Source organism: Lipotes vexillifer, unplaced genomic scaffold, assembly GCF_000442215.2.
Source record: "Lipotes vexillifer unplaced genomic scaffold, Lipotes_vexillifer_v1.1 scaffold818, whole genome shotgun sequence".
Classification (NCBI taxonomy): domain Eukaryota; kingdom Metazoa; phylum Chordata; class Mammalia; order Artiodactyla; family Lipotidae; genus Lipotes; species Lipotes vexillifer.
The window spans coordinates 263,368-288,406 of NW_006771890.1; the positions used below are offsets into that span (position 1 = coordinate 263,368).

The 25,039-nt window shown below is 41.9% G+C and overlaps 1 protein-coding gene across 2 annotated transcripts in view; it reads right to left on the bottom strand.

Annotated features, from left to right (window-relative positions):
* Window positions 1-3,215: 3,215 nt before the first annotated feature.
* Window positions 3,216-25,039, bottom strand: part of DCP1A (decapping mRNA 1A) — a 59,161-nt gene continuing 37,337 nt past the window's right edge. The window contains exons 6-10 of one of the 2 annotated variants that reach the window (XM_007447225.1): window positions 18,985-19,098; window positions 7,991-8,740; window positions 5,972-6,037; window positions 3,819-4,037; window positions 3,216-3,514 (exon numbers count right to left, since the gene is read on the bottom strand). In XM_007447225.1, the coding sequence (XP_007447287.1) occupies window positions 3,434-3,514; window positions 3,819-4,037; window positions 5,972-6,037; window positions 7,991-8,740; window positions 18,985-19,098 (1,230 nt within the window). In that variant the 3' untranslated portion in view covers window positions 3,216-3,433. The remainder of the gene's footprint in view (window positions 3,515-3,818; window positions 4,038-5,971; window positions 6,038-7,990; window positions 8,741-18,984; window positions 19,099-25,039) is intronic. The other variant, XM_007447226.1, reaches the window with a different exon arrangement.

Sequence of the window (25,039 nt, forward strand, 5' to 3'; positions counted from 1 at the left end):
CCTGCTGAATTTGCTGAAAAGCAGGCTCCTTGAGGCCCCAGCCCACTCAGGGAAATGTTTGTTCTCAAGCACAGCTTTAAAAAGCTCAGTGTTAAGTTGCTTTACTTGTTTCAGATCTTAACGTTTTAGACACCTGAAAACACAGGGCACTACTGGTTCCAGAAGGCCCTTTGAATACAACTGAAGAAAACCAAAGACAAGTAAGAAAGAAACACGTGCTCAGCAGCAAACGCGCAGCAAGAATGCAGGACACACGTCCCTGTGATTCCTCGTCTTCACTCACGTGGACTAAGCCCACTCGTGCCTGTGCCGCCTCTCATTCCTCTGTGTTTCATTTTGCCCAGAGTTACAGTATGATGGCTAATTTTGTTTTTTAAGCAGTTAGGCACCTTCAATTTCATGTTGCATTGTTAGTAATACAATGGCAGTTATGGCCTCTACTACCAAAATGAGAAAATTTCAAACTACATTCTTTGGGGAGGACAGTAATAAAGCTGCGTGGTTTAAAAATATTTACCTAGTAGAAGATTTGATGGGGTTTAAAGTTTTTACAAGAAAACATGGGTGGAAAAAGAACAATTCCTGACATGCAAAATCGGGTCATACTCAAAACTTAGCCTGTGCATCCTCCGGCAGAGAAGGACCCAGGTCAACTTGGACTCTAAACAAAACCCCACTCCCAAAAGCCTTCCAAAGTAAGCCATGGACACTCACATTCACATGCAGACGGCAATGAATGCTTCTGAAACTGACGGTCACTTGAAAACCTAGGATTCAAAGTCACACCTTACAAACCTCGGGAGAGATGCACAATGAGGAGGAGCTTCTTCCTTAAAGGAAAGGAGCAAGGCTGTTTGGGAGGTGGGAGTCCATTCAAAGACACCACATTAACTACAACCAAAGAAGAGTAGTGCCACCCACCCAGGTGAGGGGGGCGCATACAGTCAGTCACGGTGACCTAAATGCAGGTCACCTGAAGTTCTGCAAACCTAGCAAGAAACATCTCTGTTTTGGTGTCCATTTTGATTCAACTAAGGTTTAAAACTAAGATTCCAGTAAAGTCACTGCAGCAATGTAAACATGCAACCTAAACTAGCATGAGGTTCTGGACAGAAGCCTGAACGAGGAATAAGGCAACTGAACTGCGACTTTCGGGCCAGGGTCATCCAACTGCAACTGTTCAGGCTTGGCCTGACTTCTCTAGGGACTCATTCTGGCCTGAACTTCCTAGTCATCATGACGGGGGACTTCTGGCTTCTGAATTTTCAAAATGCTTTGAATACATAAATCTGGGAGTTGAAACAGGTTTACCCTTTTCAAGTCTCCATGACTTGGGCACTTAAAAATTTACTTTCACACTAAGGAAACCTTATCACAGATTCTCTTTACTGTCTGTCATATTCATTCCTTGGATTAAAGGATGAAAATTAACAGATTTGATTAAAGACCCTCTTCAGGATATTCTCTCAACTCTCTTGTAATATTGTCCATACTCAAATCATCACTTCAATTCAAATGTCTATCATAACAAGAATCCCTCGATTCTTCTGCTTACCAAAGCCCACTGAGACTACACCTGGGATGCGAGCAAACCTACCAGGGCAACTGTTTTCTGAGAACAGTCACGTGGCTCCCTGGACACCATCTCCTGGTGTCAGCAACACTTCACGTCTTACTGTAACTTTCTCTTTCCCAGGTGACACGCAAGCAATTCATTTTTAGTTGCTGAATTTACACACTACCTTTGAAAACAAACTATTCCTAACGGAGTATGAGAACTTAAAAGCTTCCCTGACTTCTGCGCAATTCACAAATAACTAGGTAAATGCGATAGAAGACACTAAATTGGGAAGCAGAAAAGTTGCCCAGGAAGCATGTTTAGATTAACAAAAGCCAATCAAGGTATTCTTTATGCTAAAAAACTAAGAGCAAACTAAAACAAGTATGTAATTCACAAGTAATTTTCTAAAATCTCAGCTAGAAAAAAAAAAAATCTGTGGACTTATGATTGAGTTACCATTAAAGCTTAAATGATTGTTCCCGAGGAACCATTACATCTGTCAGCATTATTCACAGCTAATCCTTATGCTAGCTGGTTGAGCCAATTGGGTTTTACCCCATCATTAAATAGTGCTCAGAAAAGTAAGCAGTGCATCTTAATTGGTTAAATACTACAAAATGACCTGTATCATAGAAACGAAGACATTTTCATTCAAAGAATATCTTAAAATTACTATTGCTGAAATAAATCAAAATCTACATTAAAATATTACTAATCACCATTACATGCCATAAAAGAATAAATATAAATCATGGCAGATCAATAGCAGCATAACAAAGCATCTTTACATATTTTCACACTTTGGGCTGCAGACGTACTCACAGCCTAGGAATACATTGGTAAAGTTCTGAATTTCACACTTTGTTTTTAACTCCATATTCTATAACAAAGTAAGGGCAGTGTGAATAACAGCTCCCTTTTCTGCATAGCTTTAAAACTATTCTCAGTAGACTTGAGGAATGGAACCAGAATGGCTTTGTCAGATTGGTCCACTGGTCCTTTTGTCAAAGTGTTAAGGAAAACAATTAACAATGACTTCACTGTGTTTAGACAGAAAAGGAAAATAAGGCTATGATTCACACACAAATGTAACATTTTCAAAACCACTGGAGAGTAACTTAAAGTGAAGATTTCTGATAGAATTCGGGCCTTACCAGTCCCAGCCTCTATTTCAAAGGTGTGCCACGCCTGCTCCCATACCATGACAGGGCCTGCAGGGCCCGATTCCATTGTATCCCCACACTGGGAGCCTGCTACATGGCAGCACTGGGACACTTAAAAACAAAACACAATTAAGAAATTTCAGAACTTTTAAGGCCCAAGTGAGGCATTCATATAAAACATACTTCACTTGAACAAATCAGTCCTAATTTGCCAGCTTAAACTCTGACCCTTAAAACACGAAGCTACTTTGCACAGAGCTGACTTCCGCTCTGTTCTGAACTTGACTGCCAGCCCAATGCTCAAGTTTTTAGGTGGGGAGTGGAGGGGAGAGGGGTGCAGACCGGGCTGAACTCTGACTGCTGCAAGGCTGGTGACCCCTTTTCCCTAAGACCTTGAACGTGAAAGTGAGTTGAAAATCAGATTCCTTATTTCACAAACTTGCTTAGATCTGATGAAAACACCCACACAACTCAACACAATGGTCTTTTTCTTTTTTTTGTCAAAACAAAGGTCTGCTGGTGATGCTTCACAGTGAAACCTCCATTATCACTGGGAACGTCACTTGGAAAACATTCTTAAGGAATGAGTCTCTTTCTCATAGGCTCAATTTCAGGATTCTCAAAACTCAATGTTCTGTTTAGAAGTTTCCATGATGAGGCCTATTGTTTCTGAGGTCGCCATTCTGCCTTCAGATCGACTCTGCTCCAGTCATAGGTTGTGGCTGTCTTTGTTCTTGGTCAGAACCTGCAAGTAGACTTCATGAAGCGTACTGAGGAAGCTGGAATCATTCTGGAAGAGATGGTAATGTCACATTTACCTCACTAGAGCTTACTTTCTTGATAACTGCTTAGGAAGAAGCTGTATACATGATTTGTATAACTAATTACCCAAAGAATCCCACCACCCAGAGATAACCATTAATATTTTGGAATTCACTCAGATATTTTTCCACCTGGAACGTATGCCCAAGAAGAGAGAAACACTGGTTCTGGCTAGTCTTGAATTTTCTTTATGAGCTGATTTTCTAAGAAGTCATACAATTTTTTTATTTTTAAAGAATGAAATTCAAAGACGAAATTGATACGCCACATACCTTAATTAGATGTATTAATGTATCCTGGAGCTGAGACTTGCTGAGGATAATGGAAGGCTTTCTCTGATTTTCTGATGTTCCAACAGTGAGAGGAGAAGGGGAGCTTGCTTTCCTCTCAAGGTCTGAGGACCTTGTAACTGTCTGCTGGAAAACACTTGGGGACAGCAGGACTGAGGACACCGCCGAAGTTGTTGCAGGAACCAGTGGGGGGCCTGCCACCTGCAGGGGAACAATGGTCATTTTGCACTGAAGTGTGGAAACCAGCAGCCACATCAAGTAGTGGACGCCTGATAACAAGCATAAGCAGCAGGAGCCTGGAGCCCAGAGTCCAGTGCTAACTGTTTGGGGTTCAGATAAACATTCAGGAGCAGCATCTGGGCATTTTACGTCTGGTTAGGAAGCTTGTTAGCTGAAGGATAAAGAGTCCATTTACATGATAAGGATGCCCTAGAGTTGTTAGGAGAAGACAGGCCCGATCATCACAGAAGGGGAATCTGATAAATAACAGCAGGGTATGCACAGTAAGAATAGTCCTGTGATAAATCAAACATGTAAAGTTTTTCCATGAGGGGCACAGAAATGACTGGAAGAGGGTGTGAATGAACTTCCTGAGGTGATGGAAATGTTACATACCTTGGCTGGGTCATTACCCAAGGGATATACGTATGTTAAAACTCAATTAAAAAATCTGCATTTTATTATATGTAAGTTTTATTTCAATAAAAAGAGAATTGAAAAAAACACAGTTATATGAAGCATTAGTTTCTTTCTTTTTAAAAATATTTATTTGGCTGTACTGGGTCTTAGTTGGGGCATGCGGGATCTTTTAGTTGTGGCATGTGGGATCTAGTTTCCTGACCCGGGATCAAACCTGGGCCCCCCTGCATTGGGAGTGCGGAGTCTTAGCCACTGGACCACCAGGGAAACCCTGAGCCTTAGTTTCTTTGGTGGTGTTCAATGTATTTATTATACCATTACAGGTATCAAAGATATATATATATATATTTGTTTTTTGTGGTACGCGGGCCCCTCATTGTTGTCGTCTCTCCTGTTGCAGAGCACAGGCTCCGGACGCGCAGGCTCAGCGGCCATGGCTCATGGGCCCAGCCGCTCCGCGACATGTGGGATCTTCCCGGACTGGGGCACGAACCCGTGTCCCCTGCATCGGCAGGCGGACTCTCAACCACTGCGTCACCAGGGAAGCCTCCAAAGATACATTTTAAAAACATAAATCTAATATCTATCTCCTTTCATTTAGATGTACTTCTGGGCTAATAATGGCTAACCATCAGAATACACAAAAGAGTAATAATTAGTATTTTAAATAATTCTCACATTTTGATACAATCAACAGAGAGCTATATATTTTTTTCCTCCTATATGTCACCCTCCTCATTTACAAATAGCCAAGAGCTTGCCATAGTTTTGAGAATGTGGTTTCTGGGTTCTCAGTCATTTGGTTTGTTTTTTTGGTGCAACACCAGGCTGAGAGCTCCCGCCGATCACCATGCAGCAGGACAAGCTACAGAAAAGACCTGTTAACAAGACCAGTCAGAAGCTGGCTATACTTTAAATTCTGAGACTTGAGGAGCGGTGTAAAGGCTCAAAGGCAAAAGGAATGTAAAAGTTTAAGAACTGAAAAAAATAAGCGTGCATGTCAAGGCTGGTAGGTAATGGAGGATGAGGGCAACTTTTAAAAAATGAGGCAGGGGAGACACAGCAAGACACAGAGCACACAGGCCTGGGAGGCTTTGTCGTCAGAGCAACAGGAAGCCAATGAGAGCATCGTAGTGATGCTGCCCTCTGTTTACTGAGACACCACAGCTCTTCCAGGGCAAAGACAATCTCCTACTCATAGGGACCAGGCTGACTTGCTCTCAGCAGTCGCCCATTCACAAACACTGAGTGAGTGCCCCTGCTGTGGCCCACCCTGCCCTCCCATACACACAGTCAGGGAAGACATCACTGCAGACAGATGCCTTGAGGCCTACAGAGGCCACAGCAATGAACTCTGCCTAGGGGAGCAGGAGGGGGCATCTAAGATGGGCCTAGGCTTGAAAGCTGAAACTTTTCACTCAAGTGACAATGTTTTACTTCACACTCAGCAGAAGAACTTAAACATACTGTGCTCTTCAGAAAAAGGGAATCCTTACCGGGATGGCACTGGATAACATCATAGGCTGGGCAAAAACTTCAGGATCCTGGTTTTGCTGCATAGACTGCAACGTTTAAAAAGAAAAGATGAACAGATGTAGCAAGTTTCAATTAAGATTTCTTAGTTACTGTGGAAAAATCTAGGTTAGCAGCAGTAAGGAATAGTTCAGACATGATCTGGTTCCTAGACTCCTGAGGGGAGAGGCTGACTAGAACTTGTGACAATGCAGGATGAGAGCTCTGGGACAGTACCCGACCCCCTTCAGTTCCACCCTAGAACAGGGGTGTGTGCAAAGCCTTGAAAGTGTCTCTAAGGAAAAAGCTGAAACCTGTGTCTCTTATAAGAGCTGGGACAGCCCAAGCCTATTTTTGCTGTTGAGGCTGTAGAGATGCAAGATCCTGGCAGTGTGATACCTCCTGATAAGGTGATTTAAACTTTGGACAGGTGGCACTAAATAGTCTTCATACAGAGTCACAATTCCACATGTTAAATTTTATCCCCATTCACTGGGAGACAAAAAACTTCCTGTGTAGAGCAAATACATTAGAACTCAATAAAGCCAAAGGTCCTAAAATTCAATACTGCCACATAAATGAAAATGTACATGTTTGTAAGCTTCCTTTGCAAGGAGGCATGCTGGAGGGCAGGGTGCCATCCCAGAGGTCAAAATCTGGAAGGGCTGGCATCCCCAACCACTGCTGGTTGTACTTCCAGAACAAAAGGAACAGTGGCAGCAGACACACTGCAGGGGTGTGATACCTGTTAAACAGAACATTTTCTCTCCTCCTTATACTGCAGACAGAAATGGCAAAAAATGACAATTTAATGATGTAACCGGGGCACTAGGTTTCCTCTTTTTCTGTACAGAATTTCAATGGAATGGAAAAAATACTCCATTAACTAAGAAATAATATTCAATTATTATGATGGGCTCTTCTATATAATATTATTTGGTAAAATGTTAAGAGTTGGGGATTATAATTATTAAAGGGCATGAGACTAAAACCCTGAAAGGTTCTACCCCCTTTCAGTTCTGTGATCTTGCACAAGTCACTTCCAACTCTGACCTGACTTCCTCATTTGTAAACTCACCGACCTTGTAAACTGAGGGACAAGCCTCTTCTTCACCCCCACACCCACTTCACCACTAAGTCCCACTGACCCTACTTAACAAATCCACGGGTCCACACTCCCCAGTGCAGGCCCCCACCAGCTCAAGCCTGGGTGACTGCCCCAGCCTCCTTCCTGAAGGGTCATTCTACTTCCATCTTCTTTCCCGGCACGCCACCCTTGGCTCAAAGCACTTAAAAGACTCCCCAGGGCCCTTAGAACAAACCTCTAACTCCTTGACACAATTTACAAAGTTTTGCTCATCAACAAATACCTGCTCCCCTACATTTCTTTCCATGTAGATCCAGCCACAGTACAAGTTCAGCAAATGCCCTCTCATGTCCAGGCCTCTGTATGTGCTATTTTCCTTGCTTCCACATACTCTTCCTACCTCTAGAATAGGTCTGGCTAACTTCTACTGAGTCTTCAGATCTCAGCTGAACATCAGTTTCCTGAGGAAGCTTTATTTGACCCCAGACCTCCAAATCTGGGATGGTCTGATGGCAGCCCTAACGCTCCTGGCACAAGGCAGGCACTCAGAGTACTGAGGGAGCCAGGGATGGAACAAAGATTGGGATAATCTGGATCTGTGGTCCCGAGACAAATAAGAACTTCTGGAACTGTTAGGCAAAAATAAACAAAAAACCCTAAAATGTACACCCGGGAAGGAAAATTCAAATACTGTTTCTTAGCTTTTATCAGTTGAAATAACTTTGGGAAGTGAACTGAGTTACAACACCAGTTACCAATGGTCTGGCTGATCACTGCAGGGCTTCTCTCTCCTTTCTTCTAGCTCCTGACACACTCAACAGCTGTCTCTTTTAAACAACTGTCTCCTGTCAATTAAAATCCACGTCTTTGCAGTTTCATCCCACCCTGTTACAGCCACCCACCCTCCTGCCAGTACCTGAAGGGGAGCAAGCACCATGTTGCTCAGGGAGGCTGAGGCTCTCGCTGCTGCTGTCTTCGTGGGAGGCTCTATGAAGCTCTCAGGCGTGGCCAGCTGGCCAGCTGCTGCAGAAAAGCTGGGTGCTACTGCACCTTTCCCAAGTGACTGTGTCTGTATTTGGTCATGCTGTGGGGTCAACCTGAGTTTCTGGAGAAGATCAACGCTTGGGAGGGATGTACCGGCTGTGTTTGTCACACTCAGTGGGGCCCTGAATGGGCTCTGGCTGGCAGTCAGACTGGTGTGGCTCAGCTCAGGGACTGGCTGACTCAGAAGTGGAGACCTCTGTCTAGGTGTGGTCTTCACTGCTTGCATCATGGTGGTGTTTCGGGATAGGCTTGGGGGAGCCTGTCCAGTAGAAGCTTCTGCTGGTAGAGTAGGACTAAGAACAGGGTGCAACGGGATCGTATAGCTTGGGGCCTGCTTTTCGCTGGACTGTGTGATGGAGGCAGGAGTGATTAGCACCGGGGTGGTGACTTCAGGCTGGACTGAGTGGTGGGCAGCAGGATGGACACCCAGGTTTTCCGACTGAGGGGCCCCTCCTGGCTCAAAGGAAAATGGTAGGAACGAGCTGGGCTCTTTCTGGGAGGCATCTCCTGGCAGCTTCTCCACTTCTTCTGAATCCAGACCCAAAACTGTTGGCTGTTCCTTTGGCAAAGAGGTTCCAAATAATTCTTCCACTGTCAGATGTTTGTGTCCAGACGGAGCAGACTGAAAAACAAATCAAACCACCCAATGAAAGAAATCTCTTGCAAACCAGCACATCTAAACTTCTTTTCCATCAACCAAAACAGTCTGCAGAAGCAAGGTTGGGTGGAGTCTGAAAATAGGAAATGGAACAAACTGAAGATGTCCTCAGGATTAAGGCCTAGGTTCATCCATCTGGTCTCCCCACGGTGGTGGACAGAAATCTGCATTAGTAGTAAAATTCCAATTTTCTGGACTCTAGGTGGTAGCTTAGAATTCACCTTTTTTTTTTGTTGGCAAACAGATATACGGTGAAGGGGCAATTACTTTACTTCAAAGTTAATTGTGCCTAATTGCCCTATGTCAGTCACACATGGTAGGGAAATTACACTCAAGAGGACAGAGGGACCAAATGCTGATCAAGCAATCATACCTTTATTTTCATGATTTTTGACTAAAAGGTAGGCACTGCACCTTGAGGACTAGGCCTCAAATACCAGAAAATAAAATTAACTATTAAAGAAAATAAGTATAGCTGATACAACATATTAGTTACAGGTGTACAACATAGTGATTCAATATTTTTATAGATCGTACTTCATTTAAAGTTATTATAAAATATTGGTTATGTCCTCTGTGCTGTACAATATATCCTTATATCTTATTTATTTTATACATAGTAGTTTGTACCTCTTAATCCCCTACTGCGATCTTGCCCCTCCCAATTTAACCATTTTTTAAATAGCTAAGCCATCCCTCCTTCCTACTCCCGAATCACAGAATCCTTAAGAAAAAGCAAAGCATTTAAGCCTGAACATGTTACATCTACATATATTTTAGTGACCTGGTTTATTGATACCACTGCAACGACTCAAAGGAGAAATATTCATGCCTCCCACTTGTGAGCTTTCCTGCCCCTTCCCTTCAAGGAGTATTGCTGAATTCATTTAACCTTTATTTGCTGAGTATGCACAGGGGGGCAGGTCCTGCTCTGACCTGGGCCCAAAGGACATACCAGGAAGTAACAAAAAAAAAGTCCTACCCTGACAGAGCTTACATTCTCATTGGAGACAAAGTACTCTGAGAACACAAGCAGCCTCAACTTACAGTTTTATCCCTAAAGTGTATGGACTTCTTAGTTGTTTACATATATGTTTACATGAAAAAAAAATTCACTGAAAACACATGATTTTCAGGGCCCCAGAAAGTCTATAAAGGCCTTAAAGCACACTGCATCTGAAATACAATGATGATAACACTATGGTATGATCCCATTTCTACAGGAAAACAAGCTCAGTTTTCCCCCAATGTTTGCTGCGTCCATTTGACAAATAATTAATGGTGTTAACCAGGTGCCAGGGGCATTGGGCTGTGAAGGGTGGGGAGAAGGAGACGGAGCTTCTGGGCAGCACGCTCTTCAGGGAAGGGGGTTAGGGATCCCCTTTGTTGAGAGACAACAGGGAAGGGAGGACTGAGGATGCAGGGGAGCTTACACATAAGGGACAGAAAAAGTTTCGGGGGTGCCGCTGTGCACTTTCTCCCTGGTGTCAGGGCAGAAGCTGGGTGAGAGAGAGGTGGCCGGGAGAGCGTAGGTGGTGCGGAATAGCTGTTGTGGAGGAAGAGGCAGAAGCCTCCTCCAGTTGTAAAAAATTACAACTTCGTACCAAACCATTCATTATAGCTTAGAAAACAGTCAATGAAGAGAATTCTATTAATATTAAAGCTAACATAATGTATCTTGGCAAGTTAATGTGACGAGAGGCTTTGTTTAGGTGAAGGAACTCTCACATGGCACATTCAGGCCCCCGCTAACAATGCTGTAGTGAGACTAGTAAGACTGTCTTGTCACAACACTTTCTAGCACTTCAAGGGGTTTTCCAGATTCACAGTCTCACTCCAAATACTAGGCAGCACTAACACCTCATCATAAACTGTGGATGTGAAGAACTGCAAGACTTTATATGGTTTAATATCCTTACATTTTTACTTCTGGAAAACTGCAGAGCTTAGGGTCTGAAATAACAAGTACCCAGGTTCAAGTCCCAGCTGTTAACTGGTAAAATTACAGCATTTCTATGTAGTGTGCTCATTTGAAAACTGAAGGCAACTATGGCTAATTGCCTCACAGAACTGTTGTAAAAATTAAGTTCCCGATATAATGTCTGGTGCCCAACAAGCATTCAATAATTGGGAGTTGGCTATTATCATCATTATATGAACCCAGATACAGTCTTTTTTTTTTTTTTTTTGCTGCAAAAAGCTTTATTGTTTCCATTTGGTCCAAGGCTTGGGAGAGGGGGTCCAGGGTGGTTAAAAAGCTGCCTAGTGGCTGCAGAGAGGGGCTTCAGGCAGAAGCCCTGACACCAGAGGGGCTCCTCAAAGGCTGCTGGGCTCTGGAGGTTCTTAATCGTGCTTGAGGGTGAGACTTTCAAAGAGATACTCGCCCAGCCCAGCCTGGGGACCAAACAGCTTGCGGAGGTTGGTCAGGCGGTGACTCATCTTCTTCATGAGTTTCACCTCCTTATCTAGGAAGTGGCTCTCCAGGAAGTCACAGAGGTGGGGGTACAGGCGGGCAGAACCCAGGGCATGCAGATCCAAAAGGCCTGGTTCAGGTTCTTCTCAATGAGAATGGCAGCTTCCAAAGTGTTCTGCGTTTGTACCCCACTCATCTTGAGATGGCTTCTGCATGCCCTCAAAGAGGGCACAGCTGCCACACTGGTTTTGCATTTTCAAGAGACGCTGGGCGCCCTTGCACTTCTTCCCCACCAATTCATAGAAAAAGTGGCCCACGCCCTCCAGAGCCACGTCGTCGTGGTTGAAATAGAAGCCCGGAGAGGAGGTAGGTGTAGGAGGCCCACAGATGCATGCTGACCAGGCAGTTGATGGCAGCCTCCACCTTGGTGGAGTAATTCTGACGAATCTGGGAGCTCAGGGTTGATCGGTAATAAGGAGTTATGCTCAAAAAATGGTGTTAGCTGGTCCTGGTGGCCAAGGATAGCCGAGTGGCTGATTCCGAAGGTTGCGACTGGAAAAAAGGTTGGAGGGTGGTCGGAGGCTGGAGCAAGAGGCGTCCCTGGGTCTCTTCCGTCCAAACACTGTTGAAGCAAGAGACAGATCTGCGGGACTGGTGAGCACATTGCCCCACATATACTCTTAACAGCAATTATGATAAATCTGTGTGTGGATATGTTTTAAAGAATATCAAATAATATGTGGGGATATTAAAAATCTATTAAATCCTTTTAGAATATCATCCCCTATAGTGCAAAATAATAACAACAAAACCACCTGATGGGATATGGAGGCTGTGCTATTATAAATCACCCCATTGTTCCTTGAGGCAAGGAGTCATTAAAGACACAGCTGTTTGTTCAGAATTCACTGGTAACGTTTCAAATCCATTCAAAGTAATCCGAAATAGACAATGAATTCTGATATGGGACAGATGTCTTTTTCTCTCTGTCCAGGCCACATAACTGTAGTAGAATGCATAGGTTCTAACCCCAGGCTGAACACTGTGATCTACTCACTTTTGGATCCCTGGCATCATAAATGTCTGCTGATGAGCAGAGAGACAATTCCTTCCCCCTTCCCATTTCTAAAAGTTATGGTAAAATATACATAACAAAAGTTACCAATTTAACCATATTTAACCATATTTATACCTAAGTGTAAAATTCAGTAGCATTCAGAATATTCACAATGCTGTCTATTTACAGAAGTTTTTCATCAACCCTAATAGAAACTCTGTACCCATTAAACAACTCCCTATCTCCTCTCCCGGTCACCCCCAATGCCCCACTCACAGACCCCGGTAATCTCTATTCTACTTTCTGTATCTATAAATTTGCCTACTCTACCTACCTTGTTTAAGTGTAATCATACAATATTTGTCGTTTTGTGACTGACTTAATTTCACCTAGCATGTTTCCAAGGTTCATCCATGTTGTAGCAGGTATCAGAATTTCATTCCTTTTTATTTTTTATTTTTATTATTATTTTTTTGGCTGCGCCTCGCGGCTTGTGGGATCTTAGTTCCCTAACCAGGGATCAAACCTGTGCCCTCTGCACTGGAAGCGCAGAATCCTAACCACTGGACCACCAGGGTATTCCCAGAATATCATTCCTTTTAAAGGCTGAATAACACTCCATTGTATGTATATACCACATTTTGTTTATCCATTCATCTGATGATTGACAATTTGTTTCCACCTCTTGGCTGTTATGAATAATGCTTCATAGAACATTAGTGTAAAAGTGTCTGTTTTAGTCCTTGTTTTCAATTCTCTCAGGTACATATCCAGGAACAGAACTGCTGCATCATATGGTAATCCCACATTTTAACTTTTTGAGGAACTGCCAAACTGTTCTCCAGGGCTGCTGTACCATTTTACATTACCATAACACTTGTTGGCCTTTTGTGTATGTTATTTGGAGAAATTTCTATTCAGCCCTTTGCCCGTTTAAAAAATTTATTTATTTATTTACCATTTTTTGGCTGCACCATGCAGCATGCAGGATCTTAGCTCCCAGACCAGGGACTGAACCCATGCCCACTGCAGTGGAAGCTTAGAGTCTTAACCACTGGACTGCCAGGGAAGTTACCCCTTTGCCCATTTTTGAGTTGGGTTAATTCCTTTTTTACACATCATGTTTAGAACAAAATGGTCAAGACTGCTTGGCAAAAGAAGTCCTGGAAAACTACACTAATTCTTATTCATTAATGCAAATTATGTAGTTTTTTTTTGCCACGCCACACGGCATGCAGGATCTTAGTACCCCAACCAGGGATTGAACCTGTGCCCCTTGCAGTGGAAGCGCGGAGTCCTAACTACTGGACTGCCAGGGAATTCCCAATTATGTAGATCTTAACCACCATATTCTTTTGTATATATGTGTGTGTATATATACATATACATATACATATATATATATATTTATATATATAAACACGCACAAACCAACATTTACACATACCTACTTTAAAAAACACAGACCACACTGGGACTATCTTGCAGAAACTTAAGAGTCTTTTCCAGGGAAGAATACTATTTTATGTTATAATAAAAGGAGCAATCAAACAATAGGACATGGAGACGCCTCACCATGAAATACACCTTAGGCTTCATAAATGACACGATCCAGGTAGAAATTTTTACCTATCTAGTGGAACACAAATCAACTTTTGAACAACTAACATTACCCACATTTACATGTGAAATGTTTCTACACTTAACACTTAAAAACTGGTATCTCTAGGGACTTTCCTGGTGGTCCAGTGGTTAAGAATCTGCCTTCTGATGCAGAGGACATGGGTTTGATCCGTGGTCAGGGAACTAAGATCCCACATGCTGCAGGGCAACTTAGCCCGTGGGCCGCAACTGAGTCTGCATGCTGCAAGGAAAGATGCCGCATGCCACAGCTAAGACCCGACAGAGCCAAATAAATAAATAAAATATTTTTTTAAAAAAATCACCTTCCAAGATGATTAGAATGGTGAATGTCTTGTGGTGCTTGATGATAATGTTTATTTCAGTATAGAAAAACAGGGCTTACTTTGAAGTATAAATTTAATAAATATTTACTGAATTAATACATACATCTAAGACTGTTGAAAAAAACTGGTATTTTTTTTAAAGTCTCTCTAAATCCTCCATTAAAAAAAAAATATATATATATATATTTATTTATTTTCTTTCTTTCTTTCTTTTGGCTGCACTAAGTCTTAGTTGCTGCACATAGGATCTTTGTTGAGGCATGTGGGATCTTTCGTTGCAGCACATGGGCTTCCCTCTAGTTGTGGTGTGCAGGCTGCAGAGTGTGTGGGCTCTGTAGTGTGGCGTGAGGTCAGGCTCTAGAGTTGAAGCACGAGAGCTTGGTAGTTGTGGCACAGGGGCTTGGTTGCCCCACAGATCTTAGTTGGGATGTTAGTTCCCTGACCAGGGATCGAACCTGAGTCCCCTGAATTGGAAAGTGGATTCTTTACCACTGGACCACCAGGGAAGTCCCCCAAACTGGTATTTCTAATGGTATGAAATCTACTTCATATTAAAAAATGGGACTTCCCCGGTGGTCCAGTGGGTAAGACTCTACACTCCCAATGCAGAGCGCCCGGGTCTGATCCCTGGTCGGGGAACTAAATCCTGCATGCATGCTGCAACTAAGAGTTTGAATGCCGCAACTAAGGAGTCTGCATGCCGCAACTAAAAGATCCCGCATGCCTCAATGAAGATCCTTCGTGCTGCAACTAAGACCTGGCACAGCCTAAATAAATATAACTAAATAAGTAAATAAATAATGAAACCATATGGTAGAATGCTGAACTCTGATGGCAAAATAAGCAGAAAGTTTCCAAGTTCTCCATGCTGCCTCCCTGCAGCTTCTGCCAGGCCAGAGACAGATTCTCAGACTTTCTCTGGAATAGGGTGTGTGGTAAAGCTTTAGGGTTTCAGAGGTATCTCACATGAGGCAGAATAAATGAGGTTACGAGGGCAATAAGAGTTATCATAGACAGAACGCTCATTACACATGAGGCCCTGTGCTACACACTTTACACGCATTACTCTATTAATCGGTGAGGGCAGTACTATTATTATTGCCATTTTATAGATGATGACCAAGTACAACAAAAGAACCAGACTCCAACCTAGTTCTAACAAGACAGTCCATATTCGTAACCATTATGCCACCATCCTGAGATGTCCATCAAGCAGATGATAGGTTACCTACTCAACTGAATGGTGATATGATCCTCTGGAGAACAGAGGCGCAGCTAAGACTTGAATAACTAAGAGGTGGATACAAGTCAAAAGGTACCAACTTTTGGAAATATGTAACTGGCTGAATCAGTCGCAAGAGGCTGAGTAGGCAGAGCATGCGTCTCCACACAAACTCCCCAAAGCTTTATAGTCTCTGAGTTGGACAGGACCCTCTCTACACTTCTCTGCCTCTGACAAGAAACACTGGCAGCAATCCTCTAGTAGCTGGGCTTATTTATTCATGGATTCATCTTCCATCATCCATAGAAAAGGTGAAATTTTATTCTTTACTCATTTTTAAAGACTGGATTCTGAGTTCTGTAATGCCTCACTTAAATCAAGTTTTAGTCTGACCATGCCCCTGGGAAATGGAATTCAATGAGTGACACCATGTATGGTACTCAAAAAAAATTCTAATAAACTGTATCAGGGGATTTCCCAGGTAGTCCAGTGGCTGACTCCGAGCTCCCTATGCAGGGCGCCCGGGTTCGATCCCTGGTCAGGGAACTAGATGCCGCATGCCACAACTAAACATCCTGCTTGCCACAAGTGAACGATCACACGTGCTGCAACGAAGATCCTGCATGCTGCAGTGAAGATCCCGCGTGCCACAATGAAGACCCAGCACAGCCAAATAAATAATATTAAAAAAACCCCAAGAAACAAAACAACAACAACAAAACTGTATCAGGTTTTCCATTGTTCCTTCCTCACCCCATAGCTCTTGCTGTTAAGAGAACTTCATTATTTCTGTTTGGATTTATTGTGTCCATGTCAGATTTCCTACCTGATAGTGCCCTGGGCACACTAGAAGATACACTTATTGTTAACCACAGGAACCAAAAAAAACAATACAAGACAAACTAGAGAAACAGTCCCAAGGGAATTTTAATAATTATGAAACTGAAATAAAATTTAATACTATTAAGGCTTGACAGCATTACTTGCTCCTCGGCACTAGATGGCAGTGTTACTAAACCAACATACAATCTACATGCAGGGCCGATTATGGATTTTAGCTAATTTTAGACATGGCTCTGACAATATCCAGATCTCAATATTTTACAAAATGCTGTCACTTGGGCTATAAAATGGAGTTCTTGGGGGTCCATTTCTTCATTTGGATCTCACGGTAAGTCTGTGAGTTAGGCACTGCAAGAATCCTTAATCCCATGATTCAGAAGGAAAGGGGAAGTGACTGGCCCACTGGCTGATAAACCAGACCAGAAGGAATCTGCTCCTTCCCTTGCTGCCTCTCTTAACATATATTTTTTAAAAATTAAGTTTTATATAGCACTGCTTTTTTCTTTGATTTTTTAAAAACACAGCATTACTTCTAATATATGTTTGACCTTTAGGATCCTAAGTCCAAATACAGTAAAAATGGAGCAAAGGAATATGGTATACAAAATGTGGTTTAAATTAATTACCATCTACATACCTAAAAACTTTATAGATACATTGCTGATGGGAATGTAAAATGGTACAGCCTCTCTGGAAAACAGTATGGCAGGGCAGTTTCCTATTAAACTAAAACATGCCATTACCAAATTACCCAACATTTGCACTCTTGGGCATTTATCCCAGAGTAAAGGGAATTTATGTACAAAAACCTATATACAAATGTTCATGGAAACTTTATTCATAATAGTCCCAAACTGAAAACAACTCAGATGTCCTTTAACAGGTTAATGGTTAAAAATGTTAATTCCACTCAGCAATGACAGGAACTATTGATATACATAACAATTTCAATGAATCTCCAGGAGTTATGCTGAGTGAAGAAACATAATCCCCAAAGGTTATATATTATATGATTCCATTTATAGAAAATTCTTGAAATGACAACATTACAGACCTGGAGACAGATTAGTCACTGCCAGGGGTTAGGGAAGCCAGAAGAAGGCTGGGAGGGTGTGACATGTAAGTTAGTGCGATAACAAAAGGGCAACACAGAGGATTCTTGTGGTGATGGAAGTCTTCTGTATCTTGACTGTGGTGGAAGACATACAAAGCTCTACATGAGATAAAATTGCATAGAACTAAATAAACACATGCACATACACACAAATGAATATGAATAAAACTGAGGAAATGTGAACAAGATGGGTATATTGTATCAATATTCTGGTTGTGATATTGTACTGTGTTTTACAACCTGTTATCAATGGAGTAAATGGGTAAAGGGGACATGGATCTTTCTGTATTATTTCTTATGACTGCATATTAATCTATAATTATCTCAAAATAAAAAGTTTAATTAAAAAACTATGGTTTTCTGGGACTTCCCTGGTGGCCCAGTGGTTAAGACTCTGTGCTCCCAATGCAGGGGGCCGAGGTTTGATCCCTGGTCAGGGAAGATCCCACATGCCATGGAGCAACAAAGCCCGTGTGCCACAAATACTGAGCCTGCTCTCTAGAGCCCGTGTGCCACAACTACTGAAGCTTGTGCGCCTAGAGCCTGTGCCCTGCGACAAGAGAAGCCACCGCAATGAGAAGCCCGTGCACCACAACAAAGACTAGCCCTGCTCGCTGCAACTAGAGAAAGCTCGTGCGCAGCAACAAAGACCCAACACAGCCAAAAAAAAGGGTGGTGAGGGACTTCCCTGGTGGCGCAGTGGTTAAGAATCCTCCTGCCAACGCAGGGGACACAGGTTTGATCCCTGGTCTGGGAAGATCCCACATGCCACGGAGCAACTAAGCCCGTGTACCACAACTACTGAAGCCCATGTGCCTAGAGCCCGTGCTCTGCAACAAGAGGAGCCACCGCAATGAGAAGCCCGTGCACCACAATGAAGAGTAGCCCCCGCTCATCACAACTAGGGAAAGCCCACGTGCAGCAACAAAGACCCAACACAGCCAAAAATAAATAAATGAATAAATTTATTAAAAAAATAAATAAATAAAATAGGGTGGTGAGAGAGGATCTCACCTTTATGGAAGACACTAGAGATCTGAAGCAAGAATGGAAGCAAGCTACTTCTAGGAGGGAAGTCTTCCAGGCCAAGGGAACTGTAAGTGCAAAGGCCTGTGCTGAGGCAGGGGCATGTGTGGCACATTTGCGGAAAGGCAGAAAAGCCAATGAGGCTGGGAGCAAGGCAGAAATATAGAGGATGAGGCCAGGGTTAGGGGGGCCAGATCAGGTAGGGCCTTGTGAGCCACTGCCATGACGCTGGCTTTTATTTGAGTGAGATGAGATACCACTGGAGGAAGGCCATGATCTAACTTATGTTATACCAGGATTACTTTGGCTGCTGGGTTAAGAATAGGGGAGGGAGTGGCAAGGGCAAATGCTGGGAAACCAGACAAGAGGCTACGGCAAAATCCAGATGAAAGATAGTTTTACATGGACCAGGGGATATGACATGAGAGGATGACACTACATTGCTGCCTGTACATACATACTTTGACAGATGAACAACAAATCAACTTGTACTGCATTAAAATCCTTACAAAATGCTGACTCTGTTAGGTTACCTTAGATGAAGTTAGGGCTTTAGCTGTACAAACCTTATCTTGGGACCCGGATGGCGTCTCTTCTAGAGTCTCGGTGCTTCCCAGATTGGAGATCTGAGTACTTGGCTGTAACCCAGGGCTGGAGATATTTGAATTGCCCATCTGATTCTTAAATTAGAAGGAAAAGTATATCATGTGAAAAGCTTGCTATTCTTTGGCTCACAAAACAGCATTCAAGGTTACTAGAAATATTATTTTAAAAGTCAAGCATAAAATCCCCCCAAATGTTTGCTCTGGACCTACATGTAAATTAACCTGTACAATAAAATTTCTACAAAGCTGAGCACCTGATTTTAGACAATAGTGTTAGTAACAACTGCTATTTTTATAACCCCTTCAAGGAAAAGCAAATAGCATTACTTTATCATGTACTCCTTTCCATTTTTTTTTTTAAGTTAATATATGATGAAATTAACTTTTGGAGCGCACAGTTCTATCTGTGTACCTATCACCACAATCAGGATATAAAACATATTGATCACCCCCCAAAACTCCCTTGTGCTATCCCAATGCAGTCATGCCCTCCCTCCACTCCTGGCAACCAGTGATCTGTTCTCTGGCGCTAATTCTGTCTTTTCGAGAATGTCATATAAATGGAATGCTGGCTTCTTTAACTTAGAATAATGCCTTTGAGATTCATCCAAGCTGTTGTATGTATTGGGCTGGCCAAAAAGTTCGTTTGCGTTTTTTCCGTAACGATCTTAAAGTTTTTTAACCATTTACCTATAGGAGGACATCTGTGTTGCTTCCAGTTTTTGGTGACTATGAATACAGCTTCTACAAACATTCATGTACAGGTTTTTGTGTGGACAAAAGCTTTATTTTCTAGAGTAAATTCCTAGGAGTGGTAATTCTGGGTCATATGGTAAATATATATTTCTTCTAAATTTTTGTACTTTTATTTTTTACATTTAGATCTACTGACCCATTTTAAGTTGATTTTTATATAAAGTGTTACATTTAGGTTGAGGTTCATTTTTTTTGGACATATGAATGTGCAAGTACTCTAATACCATCATATATTTTAAAAATTAAATTAAAAAGGTCTTTAGGGACTTCCCTGGTAGTCCAGTGGGTAAGACTCTGCACTCCCAACGCAGGGGGCCTGGTTCGATCCCTGGTCGGGGAACTAGATCCCCCAGGTATGCCGCAACTAAGAAGCGTGCATGCTGCAACTAAGACCCAGAACAGCCAAAATAAATAAATAAAATTTTAAAAAAGTCTCTAAACATCACTATCACAGATGACAAAACATTGTAATAAAGTGTTTAAAAATTCCTGTTAACTTGTATCTTTGTTCTTAGAAAGAATCCTAAAAAAAGATCACTAGATGGACATGGAATTTTTAGAAACTTATATATTTAGGCTATATAATCGAGCATCTAGTGAGCATTATCTGTGTCAAAATAGACACCAAAACCAGTTTAGAACAGTCAAGGGACCGGACTTTTTTAAAAAAGAAGCTCCAAACTTTAGTTCAGAGACAAATTAACTTTCTTGACACCATATTATAAAGATATGTGCCTAGTGCAGGAGTAGGTACTGAATGTGAAATGAATGGATAATATGCATTTTTTTCCTTTTCAAATGACTTAGTCCTTGTATTATTTCAGAACACCATTTACTCAATGTTACCCATTTAAGCAGAGGTGAAATAGTCTGTGAAAGCTTATGAACTGTCTTCTAACATCTCTCTTTGTGCAACACCACCATTAACCAGTATCAACACCTTATGGGGAATCCTTGAATCCAACTGAATTGTATTAGAGAAAATATAATGGGTTGGCCCAAAAGTTCGTTCCGGTTTTTCCACAAAACGTTACGAACTTTTGGGCCAACCCAATATAAACTGAAAACACTGCTCACAACAAGTTCTTAAGATGGAAGGTGTAAATGTTCAGGAGTATCTTTAAAATTGGGAGTTTTCACATAAAAATCCTGGCTTGTCATTTTCAGAGAGAAGCTGAATAATTTGGCACACCAGCCCATTTGGTAATGACTGGCTATATCTGAGCTGCAACTGACCAGATGACACAGGGACAGGCTCTCTGTTGGTTTTACTTCCACTCTGGTTCACTGTGGGCGCCACTGTGGCCCACCTGGTTTTGGGACATGTGAGTCTGCAATACTTACTTAACTCAACATAAGCTATAAGATGGGTTGTACTTTAAAAGGTTTCCAGAACTTCAAATATTTTCTTACACTTATGCAGGGCTGTTCTTGGAAGATTTGTTTGTTTGTTTATTTATTTATTTTTGAGGGTTTATTTTGGGTTTGTTTGTTAATGATAGTAACCAGTATTCATAAGAATTGGGGGAAATGGACAATCACAAACAAACTTTTTTTTTTTTTTAATTTTGTTTTTGGCTGCGTTGGGTCTTCATTGCTGCGCACGTGCTTTCTCTAGTTGTTGTTGAGCAGGGGCTACTCTTTGTTGCGGTGTGCGTGCTTCTCATTGCAGTGGCTTCTCTTGTTGTGCAGCACAGGCTCTAGGCATGTGGGCTTCAGTAGTTGCAGCATGTGGGCTCAGTAGTTGTGGCTTGCGGGCTCTAGAGTGCAGGCTCAGTAGTTGTGGTGCACAGGCTTAGCTGCTCCGAGGCATGAGGGATCTTCCTGGACTAGGGATCGAACCCGTGTCCCCCGCATTGGCAGGTGGATTCTTAACCACTGCACCACCAGAGAAGTCCCACAAACTTTAGGCAAGATAAGTTTACAGTATTTGGTAAAAACCTTAAAAATGTCAAAATCCTTTGATTTACCAATCCCCTTTCAAGTAACTTATCTTAAGAGAAAATTAATGCTAATTAATAACAAGACAGCTACTAAAGGTATACTTCTGAGTTCTTAAACAGAATTAGAAAAATCCAGGATATTGTTCATATAAGGCACAGAAATAAAAATATACAACTATTAACACCACAGTTTGCTTTTTCAAAAGCTTTTCATTCTACCAAATGAACTCTCCCAGGGACTCCCTGTGAGATAAATACTGTCACAAAGATACTGTTCTTTGGGAAAAAAATAGGTTACAAAAAAGTTAATGAAAAAGTAGTTTGAAAACTAGTTAATAAAACTGTGTACTTAAATATTATCACACACATTGGGACATATTTAGACAAATCTGTGGAAGAATAAATAACAAGGCATTAGTAGCAATTATTTCTAGGTGGTGGAATTATTTTTTTTCCCGTTTATTATAATTTTAAAATATAAAGTTTTCTATAATTAATATGCACTGCTTACATAATAAGAAAAATAAGTGTTCCTATTTTTTTAAGAACAAAAAAATCCCTACCAAAATCTAGGATTACATCCTGTCGTTAGATGTGACTCAGAATGGGCCAACCTTAGTCAAGGCCCGTGTTTCAGCTATCTTTCCTTACATTAAAAACAGGAAAGTTGGGGGACTTCCCTAGTGGTCCAGTGGGTAGGACTCCGCACTCCCAATGCAGGGGGCCTGGATTTGATCCCTGCTTGGGGAATTGGATTCCGCTCCACATGCATGCCGCAACTAAGAGTTCGCATGCTGCAACTAAGAAGTCCGTATGCCGCAACTAAGAAGTCCATGTGCTGCAACTAAAAAGATCCCACATGCCGCAACGAAGATCCTGTGTGCTGCAGCTGGGACCCGGCACAGCCAAAATGAATAAATAAATAAATAAATGAATGAATAAATAAATATAAAAAAACCCAGGAAGTTGGTTAAAACAAACTACTATAGGACTTGGGGAGAAAATGTTTATTATAAAGTGTTTTTATTTTCAAATAGTCTCTATTATAAATTCCTCACTCAAAAGTCTGGAATTTCCGGACTTCCCTGACGGTCCAGTGATTAAGAATCTATCTTGCAATGCAGGGGACGCCAGTTCGATCCCTGGTTGGGGAACTAAGATCCCACATGCCACGGGGCAACTAAGCCTACATGTCACAACTAGAGAAAAGCCTGCACACCACAACAAAGCAGAAGAGCCCGTGTGCTGCAACTAAGACCCGACGCAGCCAAAAAAAAAAAAAAAAGTCTGGAATTTCATTCACTGTATTATATACACTGGACAGGGGAGATTTAGAATTGGGATTAAATTCCATCACTGAGGCTTAGCTTGTACCCCTGCCCTTGAAACTATCAATCTCCCAAGTCTCTACCTAAAGATAAAGGGTCCATTTGGAACCATCGGCACCAGAGAAGAGCCCATCCAAACACTAAGATGTGAATTCATGGGCCACTGCTAATACTAACTCCATTCGATTAGATGATAGGCAAGTGCAGACAAGAAACGAAACTCTTGTTTAAAGAAGTGCCACCTATTTATGGATGGTTTTCAAAAATAGAAAGAACATATTATGAAGTAAATATCAGAGATTTAACTAAATTCCCAAAGGTTTAGTCTTAATCCAACCATAGAAATTTCATTTATTCCACACCATGGAAGAATTTTCTTTACAACAGTAATTACTGCACTTTCCATATTTTCTACTTTTACAATGTTTATTTTATTTATTTATTTATTTTTTTGCGGTACGCGGGCCTCTCACTGTTGTGGCCTCTCCCATGGCGGAGCACAGGCTCCGGACGCGCAGGACCAGCGGCCATGGCTCACGGGCCCAGCCGCTCCGCGGCATGTGGGATCCTCCCGGACTGGGTCACGAACACGCGACCCCTGCATCGGCAGGCGGACTCTCAACCACTGCACCACCAGGGAAGCCCTGCAATGTTTATTAACTAGAAATCGTGTCAGATTTTTATTCTGCTCATGTGACCTAGAGTTTCTTTACAGCTCTGTGTAGAAAAACAAGGCTTTAGTTCTTTCTTTCCTTTGGAGATTACTTGCTTCTCAGCCTGAGGGGGAAGGCGGGCCATCTCCTGGAGTGCCTGCTCTAGTGTACAGTGCCTATACTTCCTATCCTGTGTGGCACCTTGATCTACTCATCACCGGGAACAGGTGATAGAGCTTGGAACTTATTAGTTACTTGTTGTCAGAACACCAAAAGGTCTGTATAAAAACAGAACAAGGCATCTATGTAGATAACCCATATCTCATTAAGGATATGAGAGGGAATTTATGGTAATATATGGTAACCTAAAAGTTCACAAATGAGTCTTGAAATTAATCTCATCTAGTTTCCGAAGAATCAAGGAATTCATTATAGAGATGACTGCTTTTCCTATATTAATTTTCACAGATCCACAAATTCTTCGTAATTCTCTATGAGACACTGAGGAATTTGGTACAAACTGAAACTTCTCATGGGCTCTAAGTACATTTCTCTGCCCAGGAGGTGGGACCTTTGGTGTCTGAACATAGAAGATTTGTTGTAGTTTATGGTGAATATGACTGTTTTTAATTAGGGGCAACTACCTTCTAGAGCACTGCTTCCAAAGTTTGTTCCCCGAACTCTAGATTCTTGAGATGTTAAAGGGCAGTATGTGAAAAATGGTCCTGTAGTCAAGTTAATCTGGAACTTGAGGTTACTGTATTGTTTATTGTGGGACCTCTCAGAGTCTTGAGCACTGTAAAGCCCCAAGAAGATGGGGGAGGAGAAGCCATTCTAACAATGTTTTCTTAACTCATTTGACCAATTAGAACCTCTTTTCAAGGACCACCTGTTAACAATGTAGAGGCTAGTGTCAGAGAACTGTTAAGGGAGCTACAGTCTTAGTGTTTTTCACACCTTGTTCCTTTAACTTTTGGTGAGGTGAAGATTAAACAAAAAAAGCTTAACTTAACCCAATGTTAGTAAAGAGTAAGATGACAATTACAATTCTGCTGAAACAAAGTGCAGCAGTGGAAACCTTCCACCTCACTCCAAGGAAGCGTGGGGCTTTGAAGTGCTGATGTCAGGTGAAAAGCCAGGACAGTTCCAAAGCCACAAGGTTTGAAGACCACTGAGGAACTGCCCACTGCTTGGTACATAGTGGACAGTTCATAAGTATGTATTGAATAAATTAATGAATGCACCACAACTTCCATTTGATTCAACTTTGGGGAGAAAATGTTATTGATTAACTTTTTTTTTTTTTTTTTTTTTTTTTTTTTTTTTTTTTTTTTTT